The following is a 17,783-nucleotide window of genomic DNA, read 5'->3' as shown; positions in this document are numbered from 1 at the left end:
TGTTTCTGCATGGCATTTCCACTTTTTAAATGCCTTTTGATCCTCACAGCAATCGCTTTTTTGAAAACTAGAAGACATCACAACATTCTTCTAAAGATCCTGTACATTTTTGTTTCACTTCTTGCGAGCATTATTTTCTCCTCCTTCCTCCTTCCCTTTCTTTGCAATTTATTTAAACTAAAAAACCAAAAAAACCAAAAAACACTGTCCACCCATTTCTCCCACTCCCCACATCCCACCCCCTGCCTCTGGCAACCACCAATCTGTTCTCTGTATCTATGAGCTTGGCTTTTTTTTTCCCCTGTAGAGTCCACATATAAGAGAGATCGTATGGTATTTGCCTTTTTTTGTCTTACCTCACTTAGCATAATGCCCTTGAGGTCCATCCATTTGGCACATATGGCACGATTTCATTCTTTTTTTACGGCTAAATAATATTTCAATACATATACCCCTTCATCCATCTATGGACACTTTGGTTGTTTCCATATCTTGGCTATTGTAAATAACGCTGCAATGAACATGGGGGTGCATGTATCTTTCTGAGTTAGTGTTTTCAATTTCTTTGGATAAATACCCAGAAGTGGAATTGCTGGATCATGCGGAAGTTCTATTTTTCATCCTTTGAGGAACTTCCAAACTGTTTTCCGTAGTGGCTGCACCAATTTACATTCCCCTAAAAGTGAACAAAGGTTCCCTTTTCTCCACAATCTCACGAACACCTGTTATTTCTTGTCTTTTTGATAATAGTCATTCTAACTAGTATGACGTGATATCTCATTGTGCGTTTTTTTCCCCTAATATTTATTTATTTAGTTGGCTGTGCTGGGTCTTAGTTGTGGCATGTGGGATCTTCATTGCCACGTGTGGGATCTTTGTTGCAGCATGCGGGATCTTTTTTATAGTTGCGGCATACAAGATCTAGTTCTCTGACCAGGGATCGAACCTGGACCCCCTGCACTGGGAGCGCAGAGTCTTAACCACTGGACCACTACGGAAGTCTCTCATTGTGGTTTTGATTTGCATTTCCCTGATGATTAATTATGTTGAACATCTTTTCATTTACTTATTAGTTGTTGTCTTCATTTATCATCTATATGTCTTCTTTGGAAAAATGTTCAGATCTTCTGCCCATTTTTTAATCAGATTGTTTGGTTTTTTGCTATTGAGTTGTATGAGTTATTCATCTATTTTGGATATTAGCCCCAATCTGATATATAATTTGCAAATATTTTCTCCCATTCAGTAGGTTACCTCTTAATTTTGTTAACAGTTTCTTTTGCTGTGCAGAAGCTTTTTAGTATGGTGTAGTCCCACTTATTTATTTTTGCTTTTGTTGCTTTTGGTGTCAGATTCAAAAAATCATTGCCAAAACCTATGTCAAGATGCTTACTATGTCTTCTTCTAGTCTTGTTTTATGATTTCAGGTGTTAAGAAGTTCAAATCTTTACTCGATTTTGAGTTAATTTTTATGTATCGTGTAAGACAGTGGTTGAGTTTCATTCTTTTGTATGTGGCTCTTCAGTTTTCCCAACACCATTTACTGAAGAGACTGCCCTTTCCCCACTGTATATTCTTGGCTCCTTTGTCATAAATGAATTGACCATATATACGTGGGTTTATTTCTGGGCTATTTATTCTGTTCCATTGATCTATGTGTCTGTTCTGCCAATACCATAGTTTTAACTACTATATCTTTGTCATATAGTTTGAAAGCATGATGCCTTCAGCTTTGTGCTTTTTCAAGATTGTTTTGGCTTTTTGAGGTTTTTTGTGGTTCCATACAAATTTTAGGATTATTTGTCTTATTTCCTTGAAAAATGCCATTGGAATTTTGATAGGGACTGCACTGAATCTGTAGATTGCTTTGGGTAGTATGAACATTTTAACAATACCGATTGTTCCAATCCATGAGCACGAAATACCTTTCCATTTATTTGTGTCTACTTCAATTTCCTTCATTAATGCCTTGCAGTTTTCAATATACAGGTCTTTCTGTTATATACTGGTTAAACTTATTCCTAGGTATTTTATTCTTTTTGATGCAATTGTAAATGGGACTGTTTTCTTTATTTCTCTTTCTGATAGTTCATTATTAGCGTACAGAAAGGCAACAGATTTTTTGTGTATAGATTTTACATCTTGCAACTTTACATGTAGTTTACAAGTTCTAACAGTTTTCTGGTGGAGTCATCAAAATATCATGCATCTGCAAATACTGACAGTTTTACCTCTTCCTTTCCAACATGGATCCCTTTTTTTCCTTTTCTGCTCTGTCTAGGACTTCCAATTATATGTTGAATAAAAGTGGCTAGAAACCAGCACAATGTTCTTTTAAAGAGCCTGTACCTTTTTCTTCCACTTCTTGCAAGCATTTTCTTTTTTAAAATGAAAATTACTTTTCTGATTTAAAAATATGCTTATCCTAAAGGGAAAAAAGTACTCAATTCCACAAGAAATAATCATCTTCAACATTTTAGTGCAAAAACACATTTAGAAACTGTCGTCATACTCTACACAGTTTTTTGTATGTAACCTGTTTTATTCGCTCCCTCTACCCACCTAATATATTGTGGGCATCTTTCCATGTCCGTAAGTCACTCATTCATTGAACTACTTACTGAGTGTCTTTTACATGCTGGTCACTGTTATACACCATCATGCTTTGTGGTTGTATCTATCCCATCTTACGACTCATCTACCACTTATGAGGCAGCATCTACCATCCCCCACCCCACCCCCAGCTCCCCCACCCTCAGCAAGACTGATGTCAACATTTCTTCTGTAGGTCTTCCTACCTTGGTGACCCATTCTGTGTGCCCGGTGAGTGTGTTCAGGCACGTCCCAGCAGATAAAGCCCACACTTTCACAGTGAAATCTGCAGAGCCACTCACCAAGATGTCCAGTTCATCATTGTAGTCGACGCTAAACACTAGTATATACAACACACACAAAGTTAAAATATGCCTTTGCCTGTGGGTCTTTCATAGTAGAGTTCACTTACATTTATTCTCCCTAGCCGCCCAACTGTATAATTTCTCAACCAGAACTACTGTAGGAATGATGCTTTCTCAACTAGCAATTTTATGCTAAAAAATATATCCATTTCAAAATTCTTGTTATTATCATAGCTGATAATTCTAAGGATGAAAAGCTCCTGGAATAATACAATCTCTTATACTTGTACTAGCTTCAGAGTGAGAGGTAAACCAGTGTAGGAGATAATGGCATTTCTTCTCAGGACTGCCTGCCTGATACTACACGTAACTTATCTAGCCTATGCAGGAAAAACAGAACATAGGTGGACCTACTCATATTTGTACTATTTACTGCAGTAAGATAAAATGTCAAGAGTATAAGCTGCAAAACAATAGCCATACTCAAGAAAAGCCAGTGTAATGAGAAAAACAAAACAAAGATCTTAAAGGTCAGACTAAGCCATTCTCTCAAACTGTCTGATTTTCTTTAGAGCTCTATCTCCAGCACCTAAAACAGTGCCTGAGTATAGCAAGTACTCAAATATTTGTTTTTAAATGCCTGCCAAGCTCTAAAGGAACACTGGGGACCAAAAGATGAAGACACTGCTCTTTTCTTTAAGGAACTCAGACTAAGTGAGGGGTGGAAGAGGAAGTCCAAAAAAAATAAATAAATGTTTACCTCTTGCTAGGGACACACCAAGGAGAATGACTAACTCTGCCCAGGGGTATCAGGGAGGACTTCAGGGAAGAGGCGATATTGGAGATGGGCCCTGAAGGATGAGTAGAATTTATCAAGAAAAGAAAGAGAATACTGCAGGTAGAGGGAAGAGCAAAGGCATGGAGTTAGGTAAAGCCACAGCAATGTCCAGGGAACAGCAAAGAGGAAATTTTTTAGAACAGGGCTCTCAAAGCTGACCAGGTATAAAATCACCTGGAAGTCAATGTACAACCCTGGACACTGTGGAAATATTACACTCAGTTTGATATATAAGTTCCACGTTAAATCATATATCTTCAAAATATTAATTTCTACAACAAACAAGTGGTAGCAGAGAAGACTGAAGAAAAATGTACAGGATGACAAACAAAATGGGGGGGGACTTGGTTTTTTGCCATAAAACAGCTAGGTTTATATTAAAGAATTACTGAGTACCAGGTACGGTGCAAGGAATTCAGGACCTAAGTGTGAATAAGACAGGCAGGATCCCTGTCCTTCTGGAGCTTACAGGTTGGTGGGGAAACAAGGTTATCATACTTACTTGTATTGATATGATAAGTGTTACACACATATTGGGAAACCTACAGCAGAGAAACTCAACCTGTTTAGGGAGTCCAGGAAGGCTGCTCATAAGTGTCTCAAGAGCATAGACTATGATTCTCAGGGGCTAATGCAGTGGGTAAAGGGCAGAAAGGAAGAAGGGAGCAGCTGCACAAGAGGCTAGGAACTTCATCAACATGATTTCTCCACAGAGCTCCAAAATACAGTGAAGCAGAGGGAGAAGCTCAGATCTGAAGGCTATGTTCAAATGACCAGTTTTTTTTACAAACTAAGGCTGCTGTAAAATTATTGTCAACCAAGCTCCAATTTGATATAATCTGTATAGTCACTCCAAATGATTTCCAGTCCTAATTCTACAAATAAAGTGGACTGAATTTACAAGTGTAGCACTTATTCAATTTGGAGGTATGGAATCTGATCAAAACAGAGGGGGCTGACTGTTCAATAGGATATAAATGAAACAGGGGAAAAGAAGAACTGCCTCTCCTAGCATAAGGGTATAAAGGACATAAGAGTTAAAAAATGGGCCAAGGAAAAGCAAAATTAGGGGGAAAATTCCAAAAAAGAATAACTTGAATAAAGGGATTAACTGTAGTGACTGAGAAAGAAATTGGGGGAAAGACAGGTTAAATTAAAAAACAAAAACAAAAAAGGGATCACATTCTTGGCTCCTGGCTTTAAGGAATGAGGGTAAAGTAGCTGTTGAAACCCTTGAAGAAAGGCAACCCACCCGCCCCCGTGTGCCCCCGGAAGTGCTGGGTCCTGGCTCCGGAACTCCATTCCCAGCAGGCCACAGTGTTGTCAAAGGAGCCTGTCACAAGCTTCTGCTCATCAAACTTCACCGCTGCACAAGTGTGGGTCTGGATGCCATAAACACACTGCCCTGTGCTCACATCCCATAGTTTTGCAGACAAGTCATCTGACCCTTCAAGAGAAAAACAGGGAGGTTAGTAAGAAAACAAACACTAAAGAAGGAAAATCAATTCCCCAAACCATGGTATTCTTAAAGGAGAACCTTAACAGTCACCTCCTCTAGCACTCTCACTTAATAGCTGGGAAAACCAAAGCATGGAGACAGTAACACAACTTGCTCTGGGTCACCAGAATACTGTTAACAGCCCTGGGACTGAGTCCAAGCCTTTTGGTTTAGTCCTTTTCCCTTAACTTTCCAGGTTATAGCGTGGTGTTAGACTAAAGCACCCTTTGGTGCTTCCACTTGTAAATTTTCCCAAATCTTTGGCTATCATGAGCTCTCTGATTTAAGCTTAAAATGGTGGGTACCACCTATGACTGGATGTGTACACTTGCGTGCCTGTCCATCACCCAACAATTTTGAACAAATAAAAATGTTGAATAGTAAAGTTGTCTGCTGGAACATGTTCTACTCTAAGGCAAATCATAGATAAGCCTCCAATCACTGGTTAACTTCTGCAAAGGCTAACTGCTAATTTCTTGAGCCATCTTGAAATATGTGAAGGAACTTCAAAGAAAACTAGACATAAATTATTCTCAGACGTTCGCAACAACTCAACAAAGAGCTCGTAAAGCCTCTTAAGATTCTGCAGAAAAGAGGGTAGGTTTTACTTCTGCCTCTGATGAAAATATTATACTGATTATGGTGACAATTCAGGACCTTGTCTTAATCACATTTAAAATCCTAACGATGAACTCATGTGTCACAATTTACCTGTATAAAAGTAAGAATAAGAATTGACGAAGAGGGAATTCCCTGGCGGTCCAGTGGTTAGGACTCTGCGCTTCCACTGCAGGGGAAACAGGTTCGATCCCTCGTCAGGGAACTAAGATCCCGCATGCTGCAGAGCGCAGCCAGAAAAAAAAAAAAAAAAAGAACTGACAAAGAAAAAACCATTCTGAAGCTACAAAAATGCAGTCCCTGTAATAAGGACATGGTATCTTGGAAAAGCACCAACTGATCAGTTTTCAAAAAGCTTAAATGACTAAATAAAGTTAGCCACAATGCCACCTTTAAGGGTTGATCAAGAGCCACTGTTTCAGACAATGGAAAAATAGCTATCAGTTATGAAAGAGGCAGAGTATGAATTTCAACTGGGGCAAACCCTATGAGAGCATACTGAAATGAAGACTATATTTGTTGTGATTTTACTATTTAAGGATTCAGTTTCCTCTCTATAAAATGAAAGATGAGATTTGGCTGGTGGTTCTCAATGGGCATATGAGGCATCAGAATCATCTGTGGAGCTTTATCAAAACACACGTGCAAGGCCCTATCTTCAGAGATTCTAACTTAGAACATCTGAGGTAGGATCTAATTACTGTAAAAGCTTGCCAGGTGATTCTAATGTATTAGCAATGCATTGAGAACCAATGATCTAGAACAATACCGTCCAATAGAAATACAAGGCAAGACACATACACAGTTTAAATTTTTCTAATATCTACTTTAAAAAGTACAAAAAAAAGGGGACTTCCCTGGTGGCGCAGTGGTTAAGAATCCACCTGCCAATGCACGGGACATGGGTTCGAGCCCTGGTCTGGGAAGATCCCACATGCCGCAGAGCAGCTAAGCCTGTGTGCCACAACTACTGAGCCTGCGCTCTAGAGCCCGCAAGCCACAACTACTGAGCCCACGTGCCACAACTACTGAAGCCTGCGCGCCTAGAGCCCGTGCTCTGCAACAAGAGAAGCCACCGAATGAGACGCCCACACACCGCAATGAAGAGTAGCCTCCGCTCGCCACAACTAGAGAAATCCCACGCGCAGCAATGAAGACCCAACGCAGCCAAAAATAAATAAATTTATTAAAAAAAAGTACAAAAAAGGGAAAATAATTTAATATTTTTAACTCAGTATGCCAAAATTATCATCTAACATGTAATCAATATAGAAATTAATGAAATAGTTTACATTCTAAGTCTTCAAAATCCAGTGAGTACTTCCTATTTCACATCTCAGTTTGAACTAGCCGTATCTCAAGCGCTCAAAAGCCATACGTGTTGAGTGGCTACGACACTGGACAGCACAGGTCTAGATAATCTTTAATGTCCTCTCAGCTTTTTGGTCCAGTCGGCATTTTGTGACTATATTTCTAGGAAGCAAAGCAGGAAAAGAAATCATTTCAGATCCTATCTGAGCTTGGTTCTGATTTATTGCCAGTGTTCAGCCAGGGTCTCATTCATTCATTCATTCAACCCATATTTAGAGAACTTCTGTGTCAGGCAGGGCTCTTGCTCTTATGGTGCTTAGTCTTCTTAGGAAGACAAAAAGGCTAAACAAACAATAATAATTCAGTACAGTAAGTGGTGGGCAGTACAAAAGCCCATAGCAAATACAAGGGGGGGGGTAAAAGGAGAAAGCGCCCCAGATGAAGCTCCGCTGAGTTTACAATCGTGCTCCTCAATATCGAGGTGTTCCATGAACATGCCTCAGGAGATGGAGCAACTGGCTCCACAGCTATATCCTCTGCTTTGTTGTTAAGCCAGGCTGTGGTGTAGGACTGTTGGAAGAAGGAATTTCATGGCTTAAAAAAACCCCCAAACTTTCAGGTATTAACTAGTTGAAATCTAAAGGATGAATAAAGTAATCAGCACCCTCTCCCCAACCGAAAAAAGCAGTATATGCCAGAGCTCAGCCTAAATTTCTGTAAAAGGCTAGACAGTAAATATACTAGGCTTTTTGAGTCATAGAGTCTCTGTGGTAATTACTCCACTCTGCTGGATCCAGCCCCTGCAGTTTGTGGTTTACCAATCGCTGGAATATAACTATTAAAGCACCTATGAAATATCTCTATATATTACATAAATATATGTGAATAGGCATTGTGGTCGATTCATAAAGAACTACTTGAATCCATTCTAAAAACTACCTAGGAATTATTTACAATGCTTGTCAAAATGCATTGCCTAAAACATGGACACTGATAACAGTTCGGTATCACTGGGAAATAGTGGCAAGGTCAGGCTGGAGAACTCGGTCGGGAGGATGTTTAACTATAACCTTATCTGCATTTCTGAAAGATCACTATGGCTGCATCAAAGGAAATGGTTTGAAGGGGAGCAAAACTGGAAGCAGGAAGGCCAGTTATAAACTAGGAGGGAGGATAGAGAAAACGTGGCCTATACATACAAAGGATTATTATTCAGCCTTAAGAAGGAAGGAAATTGACATACGTGACAACATGGAGGAACCATGGACACATTATGCTAAGTGAAATTCAGTCAGTCACAAAAGAACAAACACTGTAAGATTCTACCCATGAAGTACCTAGAGTAGTCAAATTCAGAGACAGAAAGTAGAATGGTGGTTGCCAGGGGCTGCGGAGGAGGGAATAGGGTGTCAGTGATTAATGAGTACAGTTTCAGTTTGGGAAGATGCTAAAAGTTCTGGAGATAGATGGTGGTGATGTCTGCACAACAACGCACTTAAAATGGTTAAAATGATAAATCATATATACTTTACCACAATCTGATAAAAAAAGGGAAGATTATCTAAATTAATTATTTAAACTAGTTTATATAGGAAAACATTAGGCCATTCAGTTTTACACCCTAATAAACATCAGAAAACAATCAGGTTGGGTAAAGAGGTTGTAAATGATACAGCATAGAGGAAAGTGAAAGGGGACTAAATGTAGACTATTTTTCATTATATAAAAGGGGGAAAAAGCCCTCTCAACTCAGAAAACAGGGTGAAAACAGTCTTTGATATAAAAATTACAGAGATGGGTAATGTAACAAAGGTAAGCAGAAAAATGAGCCGTAACCCAAATAGAGTAAGCTATCTTATCAAGTTAAGTTTAAATATTTAACTGGTAGAATCAGATCTCAGCTCTCAAACCACCCCTCTGAGTTATTCGACTCTGTTAACCAACTGAATAAACATTTACCAGTGCCTCTTCAAGTCAGGCAACTTTCATTCTCCTTCTTGAAACTCTCTTCATTACCCTTGTTTCTTTACCTCTCCCCTTTCTCTGAGTACACTCAAAGGATCCCCCCTATGCTCTACCTTCTCCTCTCTACATCTCCTTTTAAAATTTCACTTACAGCCATAGCTGTGATGTGACTAACTCCTAAATCATTCTCTCTAGCCCTGAGCACTCTCCAAAGCTCTCACCCAGCATTTCCAGATACTGTGGGAATCTCCACTTTGACATCCAAATGAATTCAGTTCATCCTAAATTGAATTCCATCTATCCTCTTGAATTTATCCCTTCATTTTCTATTCTTTTACTACTACTACTATCTTCCCAGTTATACACGCAGCTAGAAGCCTTCAGCCATTTTTGAAATCTCCCTATTCCTTACCACATATCCGATTCATTGCCAAATCCTGTCAATCTATTTCAATAGCTGCTCTTCTCTGCAACTGCTACTTTTAAAAATCTCTACCCTTACTATCCTATATCTAGACCTATTTAAGTTCATTTAAACTGCAACAGACTAGTAATTTAAATTGGAAGCGCAAGATGTGTCTATGTCAAAGGGTATCAATAGAATTAGTATCATCTCCTAGGGGGAACACTTCAGAAATTTCTAGGGTGGCTTCACTGTCACAATGAGAAGACATTACTGGCATCTACTGGGCAGAGTCCAGGAATGCTGGGCATCCTGCAATGTTTGCAGAGCACAAAAAGAATCTGTATTCTGCATGACATTCCATAAAGTTCTGCCAGATATTCGTAAGTGAAAATCTTAGTTATCTGACTGAGCCTAAAATCTGTTTTACAAAGAGTATTAGCAGTTTAACTGTATACCTAATTTTCTATGAGTGTAACTACCAGATAAATTGAGGAAAGACGTACTTTCCTGGGAACTCTAAGAGTCTTTCACCATTTGAAAAGATGGCGTCACAGATGGTATCTGTGACACAAACACAACATTCTGCATTCACAGCTGTCATGTTCACAATGATAGTACACATAGGTGTAAACATCTGATTACCACCTTCTAAGCCATGCTTGAGCACGTGTTCAATATGTATTACTTTAAATCACAGTCCTCTTATTTCTCCTCTGGATCAAAGTTTGGGTATTATATTGATTTTTAAAATGTGTACTTATAGATAAGTTACTTCCATGATTTTTACTTCATGATAGGAGAATACTGTAAAATATGTCATCAAAAGAGGACCTGGGTCTGACAGAAACAAGAAACACTAGTTTATCTGAAATGGAAAGCTCTGAACTCGGCCCTTTTTCTGCTCAAAAATCTTTCATAGTTTATAGAAAACTGTCCAAATACATGTTCCTGGCATTCCAGGCTTGTGAAAACACAGCCTAAGCCTATTTCTTCAGATTATACTCTAGGAGTCTCTCCCTAATTATATTATAAGATTTCAGCCAATATGGGTTTTCTTTATTTTCATCCTCCATGCTTCATGCTTAGCCCTTTCGAATGCTGATATTCCTACTGGAAAGCCCTGTGTATCTCAACTCTCCAAAAATCTATACGTTCTTCAAGACCCAACACAAACACTGCTCTACTTTCCCAAATGGAAGAAATCATTCCTTCTTCTGAACAACTATATAATTTTATTCCCTCATACAATTCAACGGTATCACTTTTTTGGTTGGTCTCTTTTTAATTAAGATATAATTGACATATAACATTATATTAATTCCAGGTGTAATGTAACGATTTGATATCTGTATATACTGTGAAATGTTCATCACAGTAAGCCTAGTTAAATATATCATTTGATCGTACCTCTTTTATAGCTCTCGTTTTTCCCATTCGACTGTAAGCCAGAGGTCACAACACAGCCACTTACAGGTTGAATATGACCCAACCACCATATTTTAAAATTCTGAATAATACTTAAAAATTAATACTTTTTAAAAAACAAGGATATTTCACAAAAATTTAGACTTGGGGCTTCTCTTGAAAAGTCAGATCTGACAACTCTGAGCCTGAATCCCACATGGCAATAATTTACTACAGCAGAGCAGCAGCTATCCACTTCAGTGTTTTCTTATCAGCCACAGTTCACACGGAGACTTTTACTTAATCAGGTTACCTTCCTGATCCCAGTGTGTACGTTCTCTGAGGAAAGAACTGCTCTAATTCAGCTATGCATGCCCTCACACAGTCTGTCACACAGTAGGCATTTTATAAATAAATACCTACTGAACAGCACAAAGCACAACAGTTTCCTTTCTTACCGTTTCAGAAATAAGGAGAATAACCACCTCATTCAATCCATACCATGTTAATTTTTAGCATTATCTATCTTTTTGGTAATACTGTTTTATTGCTTGCTTAAGGGCTAATCTGAGAGTCACTGTAAATTTATTGCCAAATTCAGAATTTCCCAATTCAACCACAGTGAAAATACAAGCTCTTAAGTAACAAAGTGATACAAACACATGTTTAATTCTATTAACAAATATTTCTCGCTAGTAACAGTCCCAGGAATGCTGCTTTAAACTAATGCTTTGGATCATTTTCAATAAACAAAGCATAATTTTCCATATGCAAACCTGGTGAATTTAATCATATTAAAAATAACACAGCATACAGACCCACCTGAAGAATAATCTTAAAATGCAGGGTTGGGTCCACAGTTATCTGCAGATATTAACTCTCCAGGTAGTTAAGGAATTCAGTGAATGTATTCCATTTACTTCTGTGCCAAGTAACAGGTTTTATGGCATTTTAAATGCGAAGTTTAACAAGAAATTAAGAAAAAAAAAAAAAGCTGGAATTGGTTCTGAAAATGAGTCAACTGCCAGTATTGCCCCAAGTGTGAATAAATGCCAAGCTCAAAGGCAATATGGCATCTTAATCTTTAAAAAAAAATTACCTGCCGGTGATCATGAGGCGAAAAGGATATTGAAAAGCCATCACCACAGCTGGGAAAGTACATCAAAGTATAAAAGAACAGATGATGTTGTTCCAGTAATCAGGCTTTTTATAGGACAGGGAAAATAATGTAAGCACGGAGTAATTTCAGGACGGCAAACAAACAAAACCATGAAATGCCTTAAATTTAATGTTTATTTTATAAAACTGACAAAGTGTCTAGCATTTCAGAGAATGTCACCATGTGAGAAAATGTACATCCTCAATGAATAAAGAAATGCCATTTTAAAACAATATTGAGAAATCATACCTCTCTTAATTATTAAAAATATTAAAACTGAGTCTGGTAGGACTCTGAGGGAGAAGCAGGTTACTTTAGACTTTGCTGTGGGCATAGCATCAATCCACTATATCTGGAAAGGACACTTAAGAGGAGCTAGAAAATCATTCATACGTCTGGATCTGGTGATTCTACTCTGAGGCTTCTGCCCCAAATAAATAATTCAAGGGGAAAAAATAATGCAAACAAAAATATTTATAAAAATAGAAACAACCTGAATATGCACAATACAGAAATGGCTAAATAATTATGATATATTTACACAAAGGAACAGTATATACTATTAAAAATGACAACTATGTAATTTAGGTAATACTCAAGTGCTTATTAGAAATCATCCTGGATGATTTCTAATCATCCAGAACACGGAGTATCCCTATACTATACATATTATATACGATGGAAGTGAATAGGCATTGCTATCATTGATTAAGAACTGCCTAGAGCCATTCTAAACTTTGCTTGAGAATTATTTACAACACCTATCAAAATGTATTGCCTAAAACATAGGCACTAATTATAATCACATGTAGAAACACATGCCCATTATAATTGGAAGATACACATAATTCTAATTTTAATGATTACATTTGTTATAAAAAGTTACCTAACTACTTGCTTAGTTTTAAAATACCCAACTGTCTTCATTCCCATGCCCAAACTCTTCTAATTCTTCTCACCACAGGATCTTAGAGCAGGAGAGAAATATCTCCTTTTCCATATTTTATAGACAAGGGAACAAACACAGAGAGGTTACATAATTCTTCCAAAATGACCTATTTGCTAGGACTAGACAGCAACTTTTCTACTGTTTTTTTCCCCTAAAATCATAGCTGATAGAAAAAAAAAAAAAAAAAAACCCCAACATGGAGGACTGTACACGGACGAAAAGCACAGAAACAAGTAGAGCTTTCTGACACACATCACGTTTAAAAAAATGTCTGGAGCTTTCTTCTCATAAAATTTTATAAAAATAATTGTCTTCTCAGAGTGAAAAAGGATAAAGAGGAGAAAAACCAGTCAGGGATGAAGGGATAATGCCATTATAGATATCTTATATAATTAACAATTGCCGTTCTCAAGCCTGAGGAGTATTTTGTTCTATTTGTAAGATTACACTCTATGAAATGCAAAAAAAAGTTCCAGGCTCTCTTACCTGTACAGAGGAGTCCATCTTTGTAGTAAAGTGCATACACTCTGGCACTGTGTCCAATTAATGATGAGGTCTCAAAGGCTTCATGGTCCTCCAGTTGCTTCATTCTCAAAATAGCCTTCAAATAAACCTTCTTCCAGTGCAAAGCGTCCTGAACAGAATCATCTATCTGCCAGCCCAAATTTTTACAGGCAGTCTGCCACACCTCTGTACAGGCACTTATCACCTTATTCCACTGTTTAGAGACGAGGCAGCATGTGAGTAAAGTCTGAGGATCGAGCCATTTTAACAAATAAAAACTGAGCTCCAGGGGAAGGAGTTTGAGGAAGTCCCGCTTGAGGAGAGTCTCCAGGTTATTGGAGAGATGCCTGAGCTGGACTGCCCCACTCAGACTAATCAGGTGATCCAGAGTTTCATTTTTCTGCAAGTCCGTCAGAGAAAGAAATGTAACAGAAATGTTATCAAGCCATGTCTCAAAGTCCTTTCTCTCCATAAGGTTATGGAAAAATTTACCTGTGGCACATCAAAATATTGTATTAGTTCTGCTCAAAATGACCATTCAAGCAAGACTGCTAACAAATGAAGTATTAAAAATTAGTGTAAAAAACTTGGCATTACAACATTATGCTTAGTTACATTACAACTTTACAGTTAATACACTGTATTTATCTGAAAATTTTCCATGCACACAAAAGAAAATACATTTGTGAAATCATACTTTAACAAATCATGACCTCCAAAACATAACTCAATGAAATTTATGCTGGTGTGTGTGTGATTTGCTCCTTCTGAAGTCTAGCACATGCTACATGCATCTTCACAGTAAAAGATTTACAGAGTATTCATTCCTTATGAAACAGTGTATTCTATACAATGGAACCCCCATCAAAACCATCATAATACCATTTCCTTAATACACTCTATTTGGGCACTAAAATCACAAAAATAAGCACAAGGATGTGACAACCAGAAAGCATGTCTCCGGAGCAGTAATTTGAGACATTGGTCATCATGCTAGGTACAACCTGACCTGTTACTAGAATCACAGAACTGACTACTGGCTTTTGCAATAGATGTTCAGGCAAAAAGGTCTGGGGAAGAAAAATAAGCAGATGCAGTAAGTTATACGGCTCATGTATTCTGGTTCTTCCACTTCCTTTATGGCACTGCCTGTTATAACGTGAATTACCAAAGGCCTTATCTGGCCTTACATAGTCTGTTTTTATAAGCCTCATATGAGCTGGTGACAACTCTTAACCTCATGTACCCCAGAGAGCCATGAGGGTCCTGGAGGCCTGCACAAATAAGACAAATTAGTAACCCTGATGCTTAAAAAACACCCAAAGAAAGGGACCATCATCTTCACTTTGCAGATGAGGAAGCTGCAGGTCAGAGAAGGTAAGCGATTTGCCTATAGCCAACAGAGCAGACTGAAAGCCAGTGCTCTCAAGATCAGTACTCTTCTGATCAGGTTGCAGGAGAACTGCAACCTGGCGATAAAATCTGGGAGCACCGAGCCTGATGATATACCACCTTCCCCTTTAGGGCTAAATACAACAAAAAAAACTTACAAGTATCCAGCAACACATACTATGTCAAGGTGTCAACACACTCTTTTAACAACGGGGACTAAACTAACAGGAAGAGAACAAAAAATAAAGCAAATCATGTTAAAACCATCTTTCCCAAGATAGGCCATGTTGGTAGATATTAGTGCTGGGTGATGGGTACATGGAGGTTTTTTATTCTATTTTCATATGCTGAAACATTTCAATGATTAAAAAAAAGAATAAAAACTTTCATTCTAATCTGATCACTCAGTTTCCCATCAGATTATCATACTAATTTAAAAACTTTATGTCCAAATTAAGGGCTTCCCTGGTGGCACAGTGGTTAAGAATCCGCCTGCCAATGCAGGGGACAAGGGTTCAAGCCCTAGTCCGGGAAGATCCCACATGCCACGGAGCAACTAAGCCTGTGTGCCACAACTACTGAGCCTGTGAGCCATAACTACTGAAGCCCGTGTGCCTAGAGCCCATGCTCCGCAACAAGAGAAGCCACCGCAATGAGAAGCCCTCGCACCACAACGAAGAAAAGCCCCCACTTGCCGCAACTAGAGAAAGCCTGCACGAAGCAATGAAGACCCAATGCAGTCAAAAATAAATAAATAAAATAAATTTATTAAAAAAAAAAACTTTAAGTCCAAATTAAGGTAAAAGAGGAAAATAAACTCCTTTCCATATATGTCACCTAGATCAAGATCTACACAAATATCCAGATCTCATAGTCCAACTTTGTTAATGTTATGGTATGTAAAAATCATTTTCATTAATTTCCCAATATCTAATTTGGCGGGAATGTCATCAGACAAAAAGCAGTCAAAGCAAATAAACCTCTTCCAATCACATCATCTGTTGTCTAATATTTCTGAACAGTGAATGGACTTTAACCCTGAGGTTTTGGGCTAGGTAGGATTTATTAATTTAAGGATTTACTTGGCTGCCGAAAAACGATGATTTTACCAAAAGTTTTATCAACACACGATAACAAGCCTCCTGGGACTTCCCTGGCAGTCCAGTGGTTAGGACTCTGCGCTTTCACTGCCAAGGGTCTGGGTTCGATCCCTGGTCGGGGAACTAAGATCCCACGAGCCACTCGGCACAGCCAAAGAACAAAACAAAACAAACAAACAAACAAAAAACCAAAATAACAAGCCTCCTCCTTTTTCTGTATCCTAACAACCTTTTATCTATAATATTTCTGGAAAAGTTTTACTTTAAAAAAATCATTCACAGCAAGACCAAAAAAAAAAAGTTTCTGGGCTTCCCTGGTGGCGCAGTGGTTGAGAATCTGCCTGCCAATGCAGGGGACACGGGTTCGAGCCCTGGTCTGGGAAGATCCCACATGCCACGGAGCAACTGGGCCCGTGAGCCACAATTACTGAGCCTGCGCGTCTGGAGCCTGTGCTCCGCAACAAGAGAGGCCGCGATGGTGAGAGGCCCGCGCACCGCGATGAAGAGTGGTCCCCACTTGCCGCAACTAGAGAAAGCCCTCACACAGAAACGAAGACTCAACACAGTCATAAGTAAATAAATAAAAAAGAACGTGAATTTCTAAAAAAAAAAAAAAAAAAAGTTTCTGTGGACATTGACAAAATGTCACAACAGCTAATTAGTTAATACTGGTCAATTAAAAACATAACCAAAACATCTGCCCAGGCATCATTTTTTACAGTGAAGAAGCAGGGGGGCTTCCTCTATCTCACCTGCACCGCCACACACACACAGTATGCCACAGGTCCATCACAGAAACGCTGACATTTATGTAAGATGAACTGGACACAACGCAAATTTATAATACCCGTGAAAACAATATCATTACAAAATAACTAAGAGACATCATACAGCATGCCAAATCAATGTACCCATGACACCACAGAGATTATGGGACGAGTTTTCCAACGAGCACCTTTAAAAACCCAGCCATTTCTGATATTTATATACTCTCCTAACTCCTCATAAGAATTTTTCTTCCCACTCTTACATTAGAAATTGCCCTTTAAGCTACTGAACCCTTTATGGGAGGCTCTTTTCCAGTTCTTCATCTTTCACTGTCATGAAAAAGGCATCTTTTTAAAATAAAGGAGGCCCCATTAACTTTGCAGAATGCACTATTTAAAAAAAAAATCACCTTTTGTTTCTCTAAAAAATTAACTGACTCTGGAGAGAACTTTCTTAAGGTCACTGGTCTAAACTGAACTCTTAGAGAGCCTCTAGAAATATCATGTACTGGCAGCAAAGGTCCCATGGGGAAAACTTCAGGAAGTGGGATTTCAATTCAACTGAAGGAGGAGCTTTTAAAACACCAGAGCTTTCCAATAATGGAACAGCTGCCTCCAGAGTGGTGAGCTTCCCATTACTGGGAATGGTCAAGGACAGCTGGATACAGAGGCAGAATGAGGTAAATGAAAATGCTCTGGAGTCAGTCAAATCTTTTACTGATTCAGCCACTTTCTATGTGATCATGGACATGTTCAACTAACTTCTAAGCTTCCGTTTTGTCATCTGTAAAATGGAAGCTAGCTCACCTTGAGGGCTGTGAGAATCAGGACCAGAGTAGGGACATGCCTAGCACAGAGCCCTTGTAAGTTTTATTACTATGAATACCTGGCAGGAAAGCTCCACTAACATCCCTTTCAACCCTATGACATTACCACAGTTTATCTTAAGATGGCGTAAAATATACAGACCAAAAA

The 17,783-nt window shown here is 38.6% G+C and overlaps 1 protein-coding gene across 3 annotated transcripts in view; it reads right to left on the bottom strand.

Annotated features, from left to right (window-relative positions):
* FBXW2 (F-box and WD repeat domain containing 2) overlaps positions 1 to 17,783 on the bottom strand; it is a 31,525-nt gene that overhangs the window by 11,989 nt on the left and 1,753 nt on the right. For 2 of the 3 annotated variants that reach the window (XM_068551903.1, XM_068551902.1), the window contains 3 exons: positions 13,532 to 14,041; positions 4,988 to 5,182; positions 2,799 to 2,932 (listed from right to left, as the gene is read on the bottom strand). In XM_068551903.1, the coding sequence (XP_068408004.1) occupies positions 2,799 to 2,932; positions 4,988 to 5,182; positions 13,532 to 14,021 (819 nt within the window). In that variant the 5' untranslated portion in view covers positions 14,022 to 14,041. The remainder of the gene's footprint in view (positions 1 to 2,798; positions 2,933 to 4,987; positions 5,183 to 13,531; positions 14,042 to 17,783) is intronic. The other variant, XM_068551904.1, reaches the window with a different exon arrangement.

Source organism: Eschrichtius robustus, chromosome 10, assembly GCF_028021215.1.
Source record: "Eschrichtius robustus isolate mEscRob2 chromosome 10, mEscRob2.pri, whole genome shotgun sequence".
Lineage (NCBI taxonomy): Eukaryota > Metazoa > Chordata > Mammalia > Artiodactyla > Eschrichtiidae > Eschrichtius > Eschrichtius robustus.
Note: the sequence above shows the minus strand (reverse complement) of the source record. Positions and strands in the feature narration are given on the sequence as shown.